The 16905-nt window shown below is 33.9% G+C and overlaps 2 protein-coding genes across 3 annotated transcripts; one reads left to right on the forward strand and one right to left on the reverse strand.

The window, feature by feature from the left end:
- Positions 1-1798: 1798 nt before the first annotated feature.
- On the forward strand, positions 1799-3887 carry LOC120155302 (probable L-type lectin-domain containing receptor kinase S.5). The gene has a single exon (XM_039166862.1). It carries the CDS (start codon positions 1893-1895, stop codon positions 3870-3872), a length of 1980 nt encoding a protein of 659 aa, XP_039022793.1. The 5' UTR covers positions 1799-1892; the 3' UTR covers positions 3873-3887.
- Positions 3888-11760: 7873 nt separating this feature from the next.
- On the reverse strand, positions 11761-16252 carry LOC120153288 (metal tolerance protein C2-like). 2 transcript variants are annotated; one of them, XM_039165279.1, is made up of 10 exons: positions 15645-16252; positions 14838-14946; positions 14322-14361; positions 13235-13311; positions 13023-13111; positions 12667-12736; positions 12541-12579; positions 12275-12425; positions 12097-12186; positions 11761-12008 (listed from the first exon to the last, which is right to left on the reverse strand). In XM_039165279.1, the coding sequence occupies exons 1-10, from the start codon at positions 16066-16068 to the stop codon at positions 11907-11909; spliced, it is 1191 nt and encodes a 396-aa protein (XP_039021210.1). In that variant the 5' UTR covers positions 16069-16252; the 3' UTR covers positions 11761-11906. The 2 variants fall into 2 exon arrangements, with proteins under 2 accessions (XP_039021210.1, XP_039021217.1); XM_039165286.1 differs by lacking the exons at positions 11761-12008; positions 12097-12186 and having other exon boundaries at positions 12334-12425; positions 12541-12574.
- Between the last annotated feature and the right edge of the window lie 653 nt (positions 16253-16905).

The following is a 16905-nucleotide window of genomic DNA, read 5'->3' on the forward strand; positions in this document are numbered from 1 at the left end:
GAACGGTTTAAATGGGTGCAAATCATCTGTAGATTACACGATTGATGATGGGTATTTGAGATAGGGTAGGAGATTTGAGATTTAGAGCTTAGAGATTTAAATTTTGAAATTTATAGATTTAGGGGGATTTTGACAATAGTAAGAGGGATAATTGACAGTGAAAGTCCGATAATATGTGGATAATCATTCGATGATGGTGAAGGTGACAGGTGATGGCTGACGGCGGTTGGCAACTTGAGTTAAAATAATATATTTTAAGGTTTTGGGGTCTTTTTTATATTTTCTTAAAAAATTGAGTTTTTTAAATTAATAATATTTTTAAATTCTCTTTTAAAAAATAAAAACTTCAAAAAAATATGAGAGTGACATGTGCCACTTAATACTCAAATTTAATGAAAAATTAAACGCATATTCTAACGAAAAATTCTTTAATTAATAAAAATTAATTTTAAATATATTTAGGCGCTTTTTTTTATATTAAGTCTATGGTAAACCCCAGAAGTTATAGCTGAAATCTTTTGTATTCTTATTATTGGTATTAATGAAAATTTTTCCTTTCTATTTGTGATTCTTTAAGTAAAAAAAATTGTCTCTAGCAATGCAACTTCGACGTTGGTACCAATATTTCTAAAAGGAAGAAGATTAGTCGTCTTCATTTATAAATAAATAATTATGAATTTGGAAAATAAAAAAAGTCAAAAATTCCCAAATTTTGAAACCGTGTTTAATGGCGGCCCTTTAACCTATTACTTTGTTCAAGCCAATTAAATTTGAACATGTGGGCTGTGTTAAATATATTTTATTATTTAATTTAATATATTATATTATTATTTAAACATTAAAAACTTATTTAGTCAACATTCGAGAGAGAGAAAAAACCAAAAAATTGTCATTCTCTCCATCTCCATATCCATATCCATATCACTGATTTCGTTAGATCTAAAAGTAATTAATCTTTCTAAATCATAAATCATTCCAAACCCATAACGTAGACCTAAATACATAAATCAGTTTGATTGAAACTTATCTTTGATAATTGATAATTGATTTTTTTTAGAAAAATATATTTAAATAGTTTAATCATATAATACAAGGTAAAAATTCAAATGAATTTAATATGTAGATTGTTACTAAATAAATTTATAATCAAAGAATCAATCATGTGGTAACAATTTAATTATTAAATTCATCTGGATTTAACCAAAATGAATGATTGATTCTCTGATTATAAATTTATTTGGTAACAATCTAAATATTGGATTTTTACCTTGTATTCTATGATTAAACTATTAAAATATATATTTTTTAAAAATCAATTATCAAAATAATATGTATTTCAAATTATTTCTTAAAATAATATTTGTATACCTTATAAAATATATATATCATATTTTTATTAATTTGGATCTATCTTAAATTTTTACAATCACTTAAAGAATTATTATATGTTTAAGTCTACCAGAGACCAGATGGTTGCTTTTTACAAGAGCATGAAAATATCATATAACTAACATAAGTGACAATTTTAAAAAAGTTAATGACATATTTTGACTTATTGATGGAACATGTATTATTTACATGTTAAATGTGTTAATCTAGTAAATCTAATAAATAATTATAATAATAAAAGATGTTTAAACCAAAAAAGAAAAGAAATAGAGAGTATACTTTGTATTACTGGACGAGTACAGCATACATACCGAGTAAGTTCCTCGCAGTTGCAGAATCCCAAACTTTGCATTACATTTCTGAGAACACACTGTCTTGTCTTTTCTTGTCTTGTGTTGTGTTGTATGAGAACACCTTAATCCCTCAGATTAACCAAAACCCTCCATTAATTCTCACCGCCTCCCGACACATAATCTTTCTTCTTTGCTGCGCTCATTCGGTATATGGCATCTTTGACTGTGCTCTGCCTTTTACCCATCTTAATCCTCCTTTCTTGCATCAACATCAAGGCTGAGTGTTTTGATTTCAACTTCACAGATTTCCAGGAAGAAAACAGAAAAGATCTGTTGCTGACTGAGAACTCCACTATTTTCAGAGATGCCCTCCAAATCACACCCGATCTCAGCGGAGACGTTAAATACACACCGGGAAGGGCATATTACGCCAAGAAATTCAAGCTATGGGATAGAAAGAAAAGAAGATTAGCGTCTTTCAATACAACCTTCGTCATTAATATCAGTAACAAGAACTCACCGGAAGTCGGGGAAGGTTTAGCTTTTGTGCTCAGTGCAGATTCCGATGTCCCGAATGGCAGCTTCGGCCAATGGCTCGGCCTTGTCAATGCCACCACCAACGGAACCTCTCGAGCAGGGATCGTCGGCGTGGAGTTCGACACCAGGAAGAGTTATGAACAAGACCCTGACGGCAACCATCTCGGCTTGGATATCAATAGCTGTTATTCCATCGAGCAACGATCGTTGAGTGGCTACGGCGTTAATCTTTCCGTGGGCGTCGATGTGTTGGCCGTTGTTCAATACGACGGAAAAAACATGACCGTTTTCGTTTCCAACAGAAACCAGAAACGGAGTCAAGTTCCGGTACTCTCAGTGCCTATCAATCTCTCCCTGTTTCTTCCAGAAACTGTCCATGTGGGATTCTCAGCTTCGACTGGAGAATTCCAAGAGCTGAACTGTGTGAGAGCTTGGGAATTTCATGGTGAAGATATGGGTGAAGATTCAAATCTGTTGTGGGTTTGGATTTTTATCCCGATTCTCGCTCTGGGTATGGTTCTGGGACTGGGTTTTTACATCCATTGGAGAAGTAGAAGATCCAGAAAGGATGATCCAGAAAAAGCGTTTCAAAATATAGAAGATCATATTAAGAGCTCCACTGCTCCAAGAAGATTCAAACTCAGAGAACTGAAGAGAGAAACAAACAATTTTAACCACAAAAACAAGCTTGGAAAAGGCGGATTCGGCACGGTTTATAAAGGGATTTGGAAAGAACAAGAGATCGCTGTCAAAAGAGTGTCGAAGAAATCACATCAAGGGAGCCAAGAATTCATAGCCGAAGTCACAACCATCGGCAGCTTGAACCACAAAAACCTCGTCAAACTAATCGGATGGTGCTACGAGAACAAAGAGCTCCTCCTCGTGTACGAGTACATGATGAACGGAAGCCTCGATAAGTTCATATTCTACGACGAGAAAACGGTCAAAAACGATGAACCGAATCAACCAAACCTAAGCTGGGAAACTAGGCTCATCATCATACAAGGTGTGGCCGAGGCACTCGATTATCTTCACAACGGATGTGAGAGAAGGGTGCTTCATAGGGACGTCAAGTGTAGCAACATAATGCTGGATTCGGAGTTCAATGCCAGATTGGGAGATTTCGGATTGGCAAGAACGATCCAACAAAGAGAGAAAACACATCACTCGACCATCGAGATCGCCGGCACACCGGGATATATGGCACCGGAGACGTTTCTAATCAGTCGGGCAACGGTCGAAACTGATGTTTATTCATATGGTGTCCTCCTCCTCGAAGTTGTATGTGGAAGAAAGCTTGGTAATCAGAGTGAGTTGAATAACTATAACAACAGTATTGTGAATTGGTTATGGGAATATCACAGGAAAGAAAAGATTACATACGCTGTGGATTCAAATTTGGAGGGAGATTTTGTGGAAAAAGAAGTGGAATCTGCACTTATTCTGGGTTTAGCTTGTTGTCATCCGAACCCACATTTCAGGCCTTCGATGAAGAATGTTTTGGTGGTTCTTACAGGGGAAGCTGATCCACCACAGGTGCCATTAGAAAGGCCTTCATTTGTGTGGCCTGCACTGCCCCCTGCTTTCAGCCACTCTGATTACTCTAGCACAAGTACTCAATTTAGTACTTTCTCTGAGGTCGATGGAAGATGAAGCATTGGATCTTCTGAGTTAATTTAAATTGTGTTCCGAATCAAGTTAAATTCGAGTACAAGATTATACATATAATAATGTTGTTCAATTCAATTCACTTTTTGTTGTTGTTGAGGGTGATCGTGTGAATATAAATGTTTTTCATGTTTGTTGTTGTAATTGGATTATGTCAAATATGAATCTCCTTGTAATTTATGCACATGCTCATTTATTTTCTTTTCTTTTTCTTAGTTTTGGCTTCGGAAGAAGTATTATGCATGTCCAAAATTTGATTATAATGTTTAATTGGGAGTGAATTGTTTGGTCATTCTGGAAAATTATCCATTCTACCTTCTTCTACATTGAAATATGAAAATTATTTTAAGTAATTATGAAAAAAAATCACATTATTTTATAAAAATATGTAAATAATGTAAAAAGATCTAAAAATATTTAAAAATAATATTATTTCAACAAATAATTGATTTTAAGACATAAAAATTGAAAATATTTTTGTAATTTTTATTATATTTTTCAAAAAAAAAATATTTTTATATTAAAAATTAAATAAGTTAAGCATTTTAATTAATTGATTTGAAGTGTTTGGTCTTAATGATTTAGTGTTATCATTGTCATATACCACAGTCTACTGATGTGATTTAACGATTTATGTTGGCTATCAAATTATCAATACTCCAGACTTGACAATTGTGCACTCCTTCCTGTTAGACTACACTTTCCTATTTTGGTTTCACCCCGAAGAAGCTGGCATTCTTCAGCACCGTGTCTTCAATGGATTTGTTTTCTTTATTCACGCGTTGTTGATGTTGGTCTTGGTCTTCACCTTTAGTGTAGTTGCGTTGTATGTCGGTTTTAATATATGGTTAAGAAATATCGTATTAAAAATATTATTAATTTTTTAATATTTTTAATAAAACGTTATCTAAAATATTATTTTTTTATTGAAAATATTATTTTTGATAACTAATTTTCGGTAAAATCTAATATTAATATTTTTGGTAAAAAAAAAATATTTTAGATATCGCTTTACCTGAAATGTTAAATATTTTAGGCAGCGCCTAATATTAACATTTTCGGTAGAAAAAATAATGTTTTAGGTAGTGCTTTATTGAAAAATGTTAAAAAAATAATAATGTTTTCGGTAACGTCTTTCCTTAGATGTATTAAGGTTGTCGTACATAAGACATCCCCTTTCCTGATGCCTAATTTATCATATGAAGTTTTCTGGCAATTTTATATTAAAAAATTCAAATAAATAATTATTTAAAAAAATATGATCCTCCATAAATTATTTTAAAGAATAACCCCCAAATTGTCCACATCGAACGACCTCGCAGCCTGCAAACAGTGTGTTAAATCCCCGTATCCTCCAACACGCGAGATACGTCTGATGTGGGTGCATTTTCCAGATAAGCCAATAAAACAGTTGGAGAAAATGACCTCGCGCATTGCGAAACGCGAGGTAGCCTTTATAATACAAAATATCGTGAGATTTATGGGGACCTCGCGGCCTACAAAGAGCGAGAAAAATAGATTCTCTACCCCCTTTAGTGTTCATAGCCTTGTTCGAATACTATTTTCGAGTAGGAAACTGAATTTGTTTTTAAATTTTTAATTATAAACGCTTAGTGTTACAATTTATCTTTAAGTTGACTATAATATCATCATATATAAGACATTTTAAGCAGGGTAAAAATGACATTGAAAATGTTTAGAAATCATGGTTTTGTGAAGGAATAAGAAAAAAATTGTTTGATAGACATATTAGAGTGTTACTTATGGCTTGTAAATATGAGTGATTTAAGAATTTATATGCTTAGAGGTATAGTATTGCAACGTATATTTATGTTAAGGCTAATTTGGCCACATACGAGATATTTTAATGGGGTAAACATCGTGTTGGAAAAGGTTGGAATGCATGAATAAATCAAAAGAAATTGAAAACTAAGTAATATGTGTTGTCAATTAAAAAAGAAATAATGTAAAAAACCCATTTAATTGATACGTGGGTATGAACGATTGGGACATTTGTTCTTCGTGCGTACGTGATTCTTACATATAGAGCATAATTTCAGTTGTCCGATTCTTTCTTGATGTTCAACTAAATCCTCGTCACAAAAAATTCGAGTTGACCGTGGACGACCGATTTTTTTCATCGTAGTGCATAATTTGGCCATATTGTAGGTTCATCGTCAGCTTCATTCGGATCCTATTCATTTCCAATGGGAGGGAACTAGTATTCATAAACCTTGAAAATAGTTTCAAGTAAGTAAACCCGATCAACGAATCTCATGTAGGGTATTCGAACAGAAGAAGTAGCAATAATGGTGTGCACACACAGGTATTTGAAAGTTTAGAAGAATCTGCATTCGAATATTTTTTCTCGTAAATTAATCACGTATGTGTTGTGTTGTATGCCTTCCAATGACCTCACAAATTCTGATACACATAATAATGACATTTCGTGAGAGAAGTATATGACACTCATTGCGTTGGAATGTTTAAAATTTACTAAAGAGGTCTGGATGGATTGGTGGCCTCCTGTCATCCAGCCAGCTACTTGTCTTCCCAAGGTTGTGAAAAGGGTTTCTATTCGATAATATGTCGCATTGACAACGGACGTGATAAGCAAATGACACACTCCCTTTAGTGATGAATTTATTACCTCAGCCAAGTTCGTTGTCATGTGACCATATCGTCTACCCCCATCAAATGATCAAAGTTATTTCTTCTTTGGGGTTCTAGTAAGGTAATTAAAGCTATGAGAATTCATGTGTCTCATTTTCTGCATCAGGTCCTCAAACTCACGTATGAACTGCGTGTAAACTATCTATAAAAAGTGGAACAATTAATTTGAACTAATTCTTGTAAAGATATGGTAAACCAAAAAGGGTGAAAGATGTACCCATTCAAAGAACCATTAGACGCTCATCTTGATTCTTAAACTTCTGCAAATAGTTTACGGTAATATGTCGTAAACAGTACCGATGATAAATATTAGGGGTTGGCAAGACGGGTCCATACGCTGGAGTGTGTATTTGATACTAGCGCCTCTTTCAACAATTATGAAGACGATGGAAATAGTTTTTCTGTTATCATCTTGTGCAACCGTCAATAACATTATTTGAGTTATTAGACCATATAACCAAGTACAGTCGATTTGAACAATTAGCTTACAGTGTCAAAATGCATTAATACATTGCGAAAAAGTCCAAAAGAGCTGATAGAATTGGAAGAAACCTTGTACAAGACGATCATTTTTGTACGCCGGGATTGTTTCCAATTTCACAACTATTCCCGAAATGTATTTCTGCATCAATTTAATCTATGGCCACAATTCATTGTATGATTCCTCCCATTGGCCGAATAATTTTTATTGGGCCTGATACCTTGTATATCATGCTTTGTGGTAGTCATCTGTGTACTGGTATAGCGATGTAACTTGAATGAAGGCATCAGAAAGTACGTACACATCCAAGTTACAATGATTTTAATTCAGGATGTTGGCGGTGCATGTATGTGGTTGGACGTATTTTGTGAGTTTCCAAAAGTTATTCATCGTCTTCAACCGTGGTACACGTACCCTTCAATTACATCCCTGCTTCTTGTGGAGATATTCAGCGATGTACTTATCCGCATCAGTTTTTTTTTCACATTTGACGTGATAGAGCGACGTATGTTGTAGTTCATGATTGCAGCTACAACTTGTTCTTTTATCTTAAAACTCATTCGTAAAAAGAGTAAATAAAATTGCCAACTTACCAATTAACAAATCAAAATAAATAATAAAAAATTAAAACATTATATTAACCTGAAAACGATTCTAACATAGAGATCACCAGTACTACGTTGATTGTATTGCTCAATGTGTGGGAATTGGGAAAATTACGGAGCGTTGCATGTTTCTATATCAATTGTAAAGTGTGATGGTGGCTGATAACAAAAAATAGACGTTGCAGCATGTGGAACCATTGTAGTCGCGCCGTATTCTTCATTGTCTTCTGCTTCTGGTTGAATGCCAAGGTCTTCTGGTTCTTCGTCAGAATGATCCCCTCAAAGTGGAATAGTTCAACCTCATTTAAATCAAAGTTAGCCGTAACTGCATGTGTTTTTCGATCACGAGACCGCTCACAAACCGTTACCCAATATCAACGTCACACATACCAGTAAAAGAATGTCTCCCCATATGTGTTGAGACGTTATCCGCATAAGAAATATACTCTAAATATCATCCAGATGAAAAATCATTGAATGGGTTAAACGTGGATTATTGCATTGGTTGCATGTTCAAGTCAAACTCGAATCTAGCAACACAAGAATGCCTTGAAATTGAAAACGATGATGCACCCAATCGTTCTGTGTACCGTGTGTGCTTAACAAATTGAAGTCGTTTGTCAAATTTGCCGTCGGGCTGTCAACAGTTGGATCAAATTCAAACTTCACTCGTCTCCAACTTAACACATTGGTACCATCATCAACCATTATATGCACATCAATATTGTCCTCAACGGTGTATATTGTGTACGTTAATGGTTTTAACGACATTGATAGTCGATACTGCAAGGGTAACAATTTTGTAAAGCGAGCATGTGGGACATTTTTCTTCACTTCCTTCATCAACTTGTTATACGTTAACTTTGTTGGTAGCGTTATTGTCACAGTGTGTGTGGATTGAAACACGACACCGAGAGATGCATCACCAATCATTTTGCTATCATAATTGCGGTTCCTCTTCCTCTTTAGTAATATCATCATCATCATCAGGATCAGTAGTTGTATATGGAATCGATCCACTACTAGAACTGGAACTGAGACCGATGTAAAATATGCTCTGCGGTAGTGTCTGATCAACAATACCGAATCGAAAGTTAGCCGCCAATTGTGTCGGTGGTGAATTCAACTGGTCAAAGACGTCGGTGAAGAAACCTTCTGAGAATTGCCCTATTTGCTGAAATGTTGATTGAGTCGAGTCGGTGAAGACATGGTCAAGATGTGTCAACGATGTCTGAGGAGGTCCCTATGTTGTTTCTGATGAGGATGATGCACCTTGTTGTCTTTTTCTTCTCTGCCTTAACTCCCCCCACGTTGTCTCCTCGTCCATGGGCGACTCTATGGAGGAACATATAATTCTCTCGATCGCTCCTCAATGTCAATATATGTGACATCCCATATTCTTAGTGCCACCGCATATAATTGTATGTCACGCTGTGGTCGAAGATATGTTGAGTCATGGGCGTCCTCTCGAATCTTCAAACCTAGTTGTTCAGATACACCACATTATGGTTCGTCCAATTAATTTATGTCTTCCCTTATCACGTCAATCGATGCAACTCATCCAAACAAGGTGGATATGGCGAAATTGATTGAACACATTTAAATTGTCGAAAGACGTATTCGGTAGGATGTCACTCGACTATCTCATACAAGATCAGTGGGACTGACACGATGTACACAGGTGTATTATTCACCCGAATATCATGCGATATACAATCTGCAATAGCAGCATCGAAGTAAGGCGTCTACAAGAACTATAAAATTAAAATTACACAACTTTATTAGATAAAAACCTCAAATAAATCAAATTATTCTAAAATTATAAGATAAAAACTGAAGGAAAATATTTTATTACATGATGTACAAACTTATCGATCAAGAGTTTGAAGTCTCATTGTTGTGTTGGTAAGTGGGCGTGAGAGGTTTCATCAGTTCACCTATCATTAATACAATATAATTGTATTATTTGTTAGTAATATTATAAAAAAATAGATAAAAGATATATTTTTTACCTCTTAAGTAACATAAATTCATATGGGACAATGGTTTTAAGGATCGGGCATAAAAATGACATACGGATCCAGGCACACGACTGCAACAACAAAAAACACCCTCTAATGACATTTCCGTCGGATCTACGGCTCTACAAAGCTGCCAGAAGAAAGATGTCAAAACTGTCGATCCCCAACTTATATTTCTTGAATCACTCAAATTTTGCAAATGATTCAACCACATCAGATGCACCTTATTTCACGATTAGTCTGACATTAAAATCCCTCAATAACTCATAGTATATGCGCACGAGTAAATTGCTTCGAAAATTAATAAAATAATATAACTACTTAATTTCCAAATAAATAAATTGAAATATTAATAAATATTCATAGATAAAAACATTTATATTTACATCTTTCACTTCATACTCCACATTTTGGGGTAGGTTCGTTAAATTTTCATCCAAAAATTTAATTTTTATTTTTTCACCATCTCGTGTATCATCTGGCAGATCAATTCTGAGTAATGCCTCGCATACATTTCTAGGGGCTCTGGCAACACCAATAATAGCTACTCCATCAATAGGCACCTCCCAGATGAAATGCATCATCTTGCGGGTAATAGTTTCCTCCCCACACAGTATAGTCACCTTAAAGTAAATTGCAACACTACGCGTTTATAATTAAATTTTAAAAAAAATTAGCTTCCTACTCAAAAATAGTATCCGAACAAGGCTATGGACACTAAAGAGAGGGTAGGGAGTCTATTGTCCTCACACTTTGCAGGCAGTAAGGTCCCCTATAAATCTCGCGATATTTTGGATCATAAAGGCTACCTTGCGCGCTTCGCAATTCGCGAGGTCATTTTATCCAATTATTTTATTGGCTTACCTGGAAAGTGCGCCCACATCGGATGTATCTCACGTATTGAAGGGTGCGAGGATTTAACACGCAGTTTGCAAGCCTCGAGGTCATCTAATGTGGATGATTTGGGAATTATTCTTCCAAGTAATTTCTGGAGGGTCCTGTTTTTTTAAATAATTATTTATTTGGGGTTTTTAATAAAAAATTGCCAAGCTTTCTTTTGTTACGTTTAGTTTACAGAATGTAAGATTACTTTTGAGAATAAAATTACCGGAATGTAACATTACTCTGAGAATGTTGTATTACCTTGTTTGGTTCACGGAATAAGATTATGTTTGGTTCATGAAATATAAGATTGTTTTGATGCATATTTTATTAAATTATTTGTGTCATATATATATCTTTAACAAGTAAAACTTTAATATTAAATTTTAAATATTTGAATGAAAACTCATAAAAATATTTTAATTATTATACTATCTAAGTTTAAAGAAAAAAATAAATTTAACATATAATTAATATAATTAGTATATCAAACTTATAATTTTAAATAATTTTCATAAGTATTATATTTATTTATATAAAATATAATATATTATGAAAAATAATATTGTGATATCATGTGGACAAATATATTATTTTTTAATGTATAAAATTTATTTTTTAAATAACTCAAAATTAAATATTATTTTAAATAATCGTATTTTTACAATAATAATATTTTCACCTCATAAAATTATAAAATAATTAATATACTAAATACTGAAAATATAAAATCATTTTAACTACTCAAAGTTATTAATATTTTTTAAATTAAACTCTTTGTATATTATTATTATTACGTATATAATTTTGAGTAAAACATAAAGAAAAAGAATTGAGAATAATCCATATGAAAAAAGTTGTGAAAATTGTTCATTACCTAAGAATTTGAAGGTAATGACATTCTTACTAATTTAACCTAAAACTTACTACTATTGGTAATAAGATATTACTTGGTAATGACATTTTCCATGAACCAAACATGAAAAAACAATTATGGAAAAGATCATTACCATTTTAACCTAAAAATGCTACTATTGGTAATAAGGTATTCCTTGATGATGAACTTTTCCGCAAACCAAACGTCTCCTAATTAGTTTATCAATCATATGTGACTCGAGGCATGATAGGTAATAAAAACTGGGATGGATGCTAATGACAGGGCTGGTTTGATAATATGGATAAATATTATATCAATTCTTTGAATGGTGGTCAATTTGACCGAAGCAGTAGTTTCAAAATTCACCCCTAGTCTCGTCATAATATATCCATTTGAGATGACAAAATGACTACAACGTAAGGTTCTTTTCCCATAAATACAATCGAAACAAAAGAGCAAAGAGGATGATGATGATGATGTTCATACATAATATGTTTGCACCGTCAAATCATGTACCCCCAACTCATGGTATAAACCATGCACATACTCTAGTGTACGCCGATCATCCATCTCTTTCTTCACCTGTCGGTACCAAATGCAGCATTAAACATACAACAATGGATGAAAAAACATTTTCAAAGCGCACGGGATGAATGTTACAGTAAAATACCTCAAGTGAAAGGGATCCAACAACATGACCAGGCACTAGTTCCCAAAACCGAGCTTGAGATACTTGTGTAACATCTTCATGAGAAACAATCTAAACAAGATTGACAATTAAATTATAATTCAGAAAAGAAAGATGCATAAATTCGACAAAGAAATTTGCATAAGGTAAAGACAACCACCTGTCGCCAGCATTTGTGCAAGGCTGAAGATGAAATATTCGGTGGTGCCGTCTGAAGCAAGATACCACCAGTAGCTTTAAATAGAGGCATAACAAGCATAAAGACCGCAACTGAAACTAATCCCAAGCACAAAACTTCTGCATTATTAACCCTGCATGAATGGAAAGAAAAGTTAAGACAATGAATAAAGAACAAGGGAGAAATTGGAGTAACATTCCATGTTTTTGTTCCTTCAGCAGTTGATTAAAGTTGAAGCAAGAAATTACCCAAGAGAGAGAAACCAGGATGCCAATATCAAACCTGCACTGAGGGGGAAAAATGTAGAGATGATCAAGACAGTGGTAAATAAAAGAAGAAATTATGCATGAATAGAGAGAGAACAGCTGTCACACCTGCGAATGGAATCTGCAAGAACATGCAAGCAAACCGAATGGTAATTCATATCTTCAGGTTTCCTGTATGCTGCAAGAAAAATATACATATAAAATTACCAAATTATCCCAAGCTCATGTTTCAAATTGTGGCAATCATAAACCTTATTAAGCTTATGGTTCTCATATCACAATAAAGCTGATCACAATGTATATAATATAAGCCCACAGCATAGGGAACTTAAAAAAATGTGAAAAAATATAGTACAAATATAGGCAGATAAAAATAAATTGCTTGTTTCTGAACCTCATAAATGCATAAGCATTCTTATTTTATTTCAAATGTAAGGCATTAAGAGCCACGATATCTGACTTACCAAGATTGATTCGAGCATAATTTCTAAAGAACCAAACGCCCAATAAATTCACCAACAGATTTGCCACTGCTGAAACAATCAAATAATGCCTATAAGCAACAAAAAAAGGTCAGTAAATATTTTCAATTTTTTTCTAGTAAATATATATATATTAAATGGCTGTATTACTAATATTTACCACTGTACTACAAATCAAGGGCACAATCACTTACTTGTGCTCTGATTCATCTTGGATGAAAGCGTGAAGTGCTTCCACAGCTAAGGAGAACGACAAGAACAATAGAAATAGCTGTCTACACAGGCAGCAAAATCAAGAATATCAAGATGTTAACCCATTTTTAGCAGGTAAGACGCAAGAAACAAAATAGAATTGCTGAAACATTTCAAAGACCTAGGAAAATTGGTAAAGCCAAGAGAACACAAAACACATATTCATTATAATAGTTGCATGCACTTGAAAGCAGCGGAGAAGAACAGAGCAAGCCAGCAGTTATAATTTCCTACACTATTTTCCTTTTTTTTCTTTTTTGAGAATCTAATTTTGCACATTGAATCTAAATATAATTCACTTTTTCTATTACATCAAGAAAAGTAAAGCTAAGCTTTGAGAAAATACGAGTATATATCATCAAACTTTAAGATGGAATAAAAAAAACAACATATATCTAATCCCACTAGCATTCTCTTCCAACATGATTAAAGACAAGTGACTTCTATCAGACAGCATCTGGCATTTAGAGAGAGAAATTATCTCATCCTTAAGTTCATTGCACATCAAACTTAACTAGAATGAAATCATAACATGAATATGATACAGACTGAGAGACTATGATGCATTGCCAACTGTGAGCACATATTTATGAAGCCATGTGGAGTGAATAAACTTACAGCTAAATCCAATTGGGGATTGACTTGTTCCAAGAACAATATGAGAATGTGTTCGAAGAAATATACGGAGCTTCACACTTTGATCTTCCCTTCCCAAAGTCATGCATCCCACTACTACATCCAACTACATTACTAGCATACTTTTAGACCCTGTTGTACTGCCTAAAAGCTATCCGGTTGTAATAATGCTAATGAGTCTTAGCTTTGCTTTTCATCTTAAATTTGTTTATCAGCTTTGTATTATGAGTTTGGTCCTCTCCGTAAGATTTATTTTCTTAGTGAATTTATCCAATAATGATTTCCTTTTAATTCCTTAACCTACAGTTCCGACATACACTTATCCCTGCTTCTTTCAGAATACAACTTGAACCCAACATTTTGACATAAATAATGTTGAAAATAAAGACTTACAGCATTGGTGAATGCTGACAATACTTCAAGTCTTTGGTACCTGATAATGAAATTTTTAAAATTATTAGCAGTCATACTGAACCATCGATATAACATGCACAAGATAACTTTAAAGTAAAAAATTTCTGTCATTTCATAGGGATTTCAGAGGATGAAGGATATGCAATTGAGATCTCCTTTGTAGAGAAGAGATTAATGGCTGCCATTTTTCCACAAAATAACTGAAAATTGGAAAATAATAGACAACTATAAACAACACATGAATCTGTTGGACCCGTGAATAATGATGGAGGTAACTGTGTGGAGTTAAGGTTTTTTGCGTGCTTGATAAAAGACACTATCTTAATCAGAGGCATATCTTCATGTAAAACGTATGTTTCAGAAAAATTAAATCTAAATAGTACCAAGGAAATAAATACTTTCTGGAAAACTTTAACCAGCTTTAATAACTCCAAGAAATACCAATAAACTGCACCAATTTTATTCCATGACATATTTGAAGCTGTATGATCTCACCCGTAAGTATAAATGCTGTTAGGCTTTCTTCGAGAAGCAGCCATTGCAAACAATGAAAATGTCAGGAGACCACAGCCAAACGTCAAATGAAATGCATCAGATACCAAACCTGAAAAGACAAACATTACAACAAAATAAAGAACAGAGAAAAATTTACCTATAAAACAAGGAACCCAAAAGACTTGATGGAAATTAAATCAACAAGGAATTTGATTCATACAAGGGTGATAGCATAGACAATCGCACTCCCTTTCATGTACATAATTAAGGACATCGAAATTCAAAGAAAATTGTTGAAAAAGTAATAAAGAACAACTAAACACTGATACATAGGGCCAAAAAGTTGTCAGAATAATAGACTTTTACAGTCACAAAGAAATGCATAGTCCTTAATATCACTTAGAATATGTGCATATAAGCACACTCCCATAAAACTTAACATTGAAAAGGCGAAAAACAAAAGGCTTGCTTGCATCAATACAAGGAGAAGCCCAGTTAAATTGCAAATATTATAACTAAAAACAAAAACTATATGGAGAATGATCAAAAGCAGTTAATTTGCTAGCAGAAACCGTTATTACATAGAAATAACAAGTCCAATGCACGCTTTAGATTTTCTTTATCCAAATTGATAAGCCAAAATTCTTTCAAATACATACCTCAATAATTGAGCAAAATAATTACCTAATTTAATCACAAACTGATAAACTACAATAACTATAACAGAAATATAAAATTAAACATACAAAGCTAAGCAATTTATGCATATAAATGCAAAACCAAACATAAAACACATTAGAATCTCACCAACACGGCCGGTAAAGAGCCCAATCGTCAATTCAGCAGTAGAATACGCCACATTAAGCGAAATCATAATCAGCAGCCTCTTCATTTGCCGATTACCTGTTCTCATAACCCGAAAAACCCACAAAACCGATAATTTATCCGCCGATTCCGGTTCTTTGGCTTCGAAAGCTCCTTCCTTGACATGGTCAAAAGAGTAAGACCCTGGGGGTATATCGATGCTGGAGACATTCCTCGATAGAAAAGGCTTCGTGGAATCGTTGGAAAAGTTGGGGGTTTGGAGATCTCTAATTGGCTGTTTAAACGAATGTTGCCGCGAAAACACGTAACGCCGATCGGTCGCGTTGTTGAATCCCAAATCGGCGTTCCATGGATGAGGCGAATCGGGCTCTTGAGAGTAGTGTTTGAATGTTTTGTTTTTCTCCATTTCTTTTTCTTCTGAATAAAAAATACGCGAATTTGTTTTCTAAAATGGGCAATTACTAAGGTTTTGAAAGACGGCAGATTTAGGCAATGAGTTCATGCGATTGATTGTTCGTAAAAAAATGGAAGGGAAAGTTCGTTCCTTTCGAAAACAAGACTTAGGAGTCGAAGTAAACGGAGGGATTGGGTTACAGTACATTGATGTCTAGAGTAGCTAGCGTGAGTTTTTGGTAGGCCGCTATATAAATAGAGTAGTTAGAGTGCTCGGTTGATTATATCGCTCAACTTAAATAGTCGATTAATTGTAACGAATATTAAATCTTATTAATTGTAAATTAATAATTAACAACGGCTCTATTATAAGTTAATATATAATTTATCATAAAATTATTTTTCAAAGATATCATGACATAAAATTTCATAGGTTATATAATAAAATATTTTAGTAAATATTTTAATAAACATAGAGAATGTCAACGCTTTATTTTTCTGAAAATTCTGACGAACCCTGTAACCTTAAAAAACCCAAACAACAAGATGACAAACCGTCAGACAAGGGTTGATCCCCTTCTTCCTTCATTGAAGTTGCACCGATGGAGATCCCTCCCCTCTCTGCTTCCACAGAATCACTCCCCAACGATGCTTCTAACCTTGATAAAGCGATGCCACAAGCGGATGATTTGGGAAAGCCAATGTCATACAAAGCCTCCTTAATGAATAACATTGGATCGGGGTACAGATTTGACGATCAGATCCTAGACGATGAAGACATCGAAATCCAAGAAGACGATGTTGTCCGAAGCATAGTCGATGGATTAATTTCGATTACTTTCTCAGGTCG

Source organism: Hibiscus syriacus, unplaced genomic scaffold (assembly GCF_006381635.1).
Source record: "Hibiscus syriacus cultivar Baekdansim isolate YM2019G1 unplaced genomic scaffold, ASM638163v2 tig00002840_pilon, whole genome shotgun sequence".
NCBI lineage: Eukaryota > Viridiplantae > Streptophyta > Magnoliopsida > Malvales > Malvaceae > Hibiscus > Hibiscus syriacus.

Coding starts and splice junctions, on each gene's coding strand:
- LOC120153288 (XM_039165279.1), bottom strand. CDS start 16,068: ATGGAGAAAAACAAAACATTCAAACACTACTCTCAAGAGCCCGATTCG. Junction 13,112..13,234: donor CAAGATGAATCAGAGCACAA/GTAAGTGATTGT, acceptor TGTTGCTTATAG/GCATTATTTGATTGTTTCAG. Junction 12,187..12,274: donor TGCACAAATGCTGGCGACAG/GTGGTTGTCTTT, acceptor AATCTTGTTTAG/ATTGTTTCTCATGAAGATGT.
- LOC120155302 (XM_039166862.1), top strand. CDS start 1,893: ATGGCATCTTTGACTGTGCTCTGCCTTTTACCCATCTTAATCCTCCTT.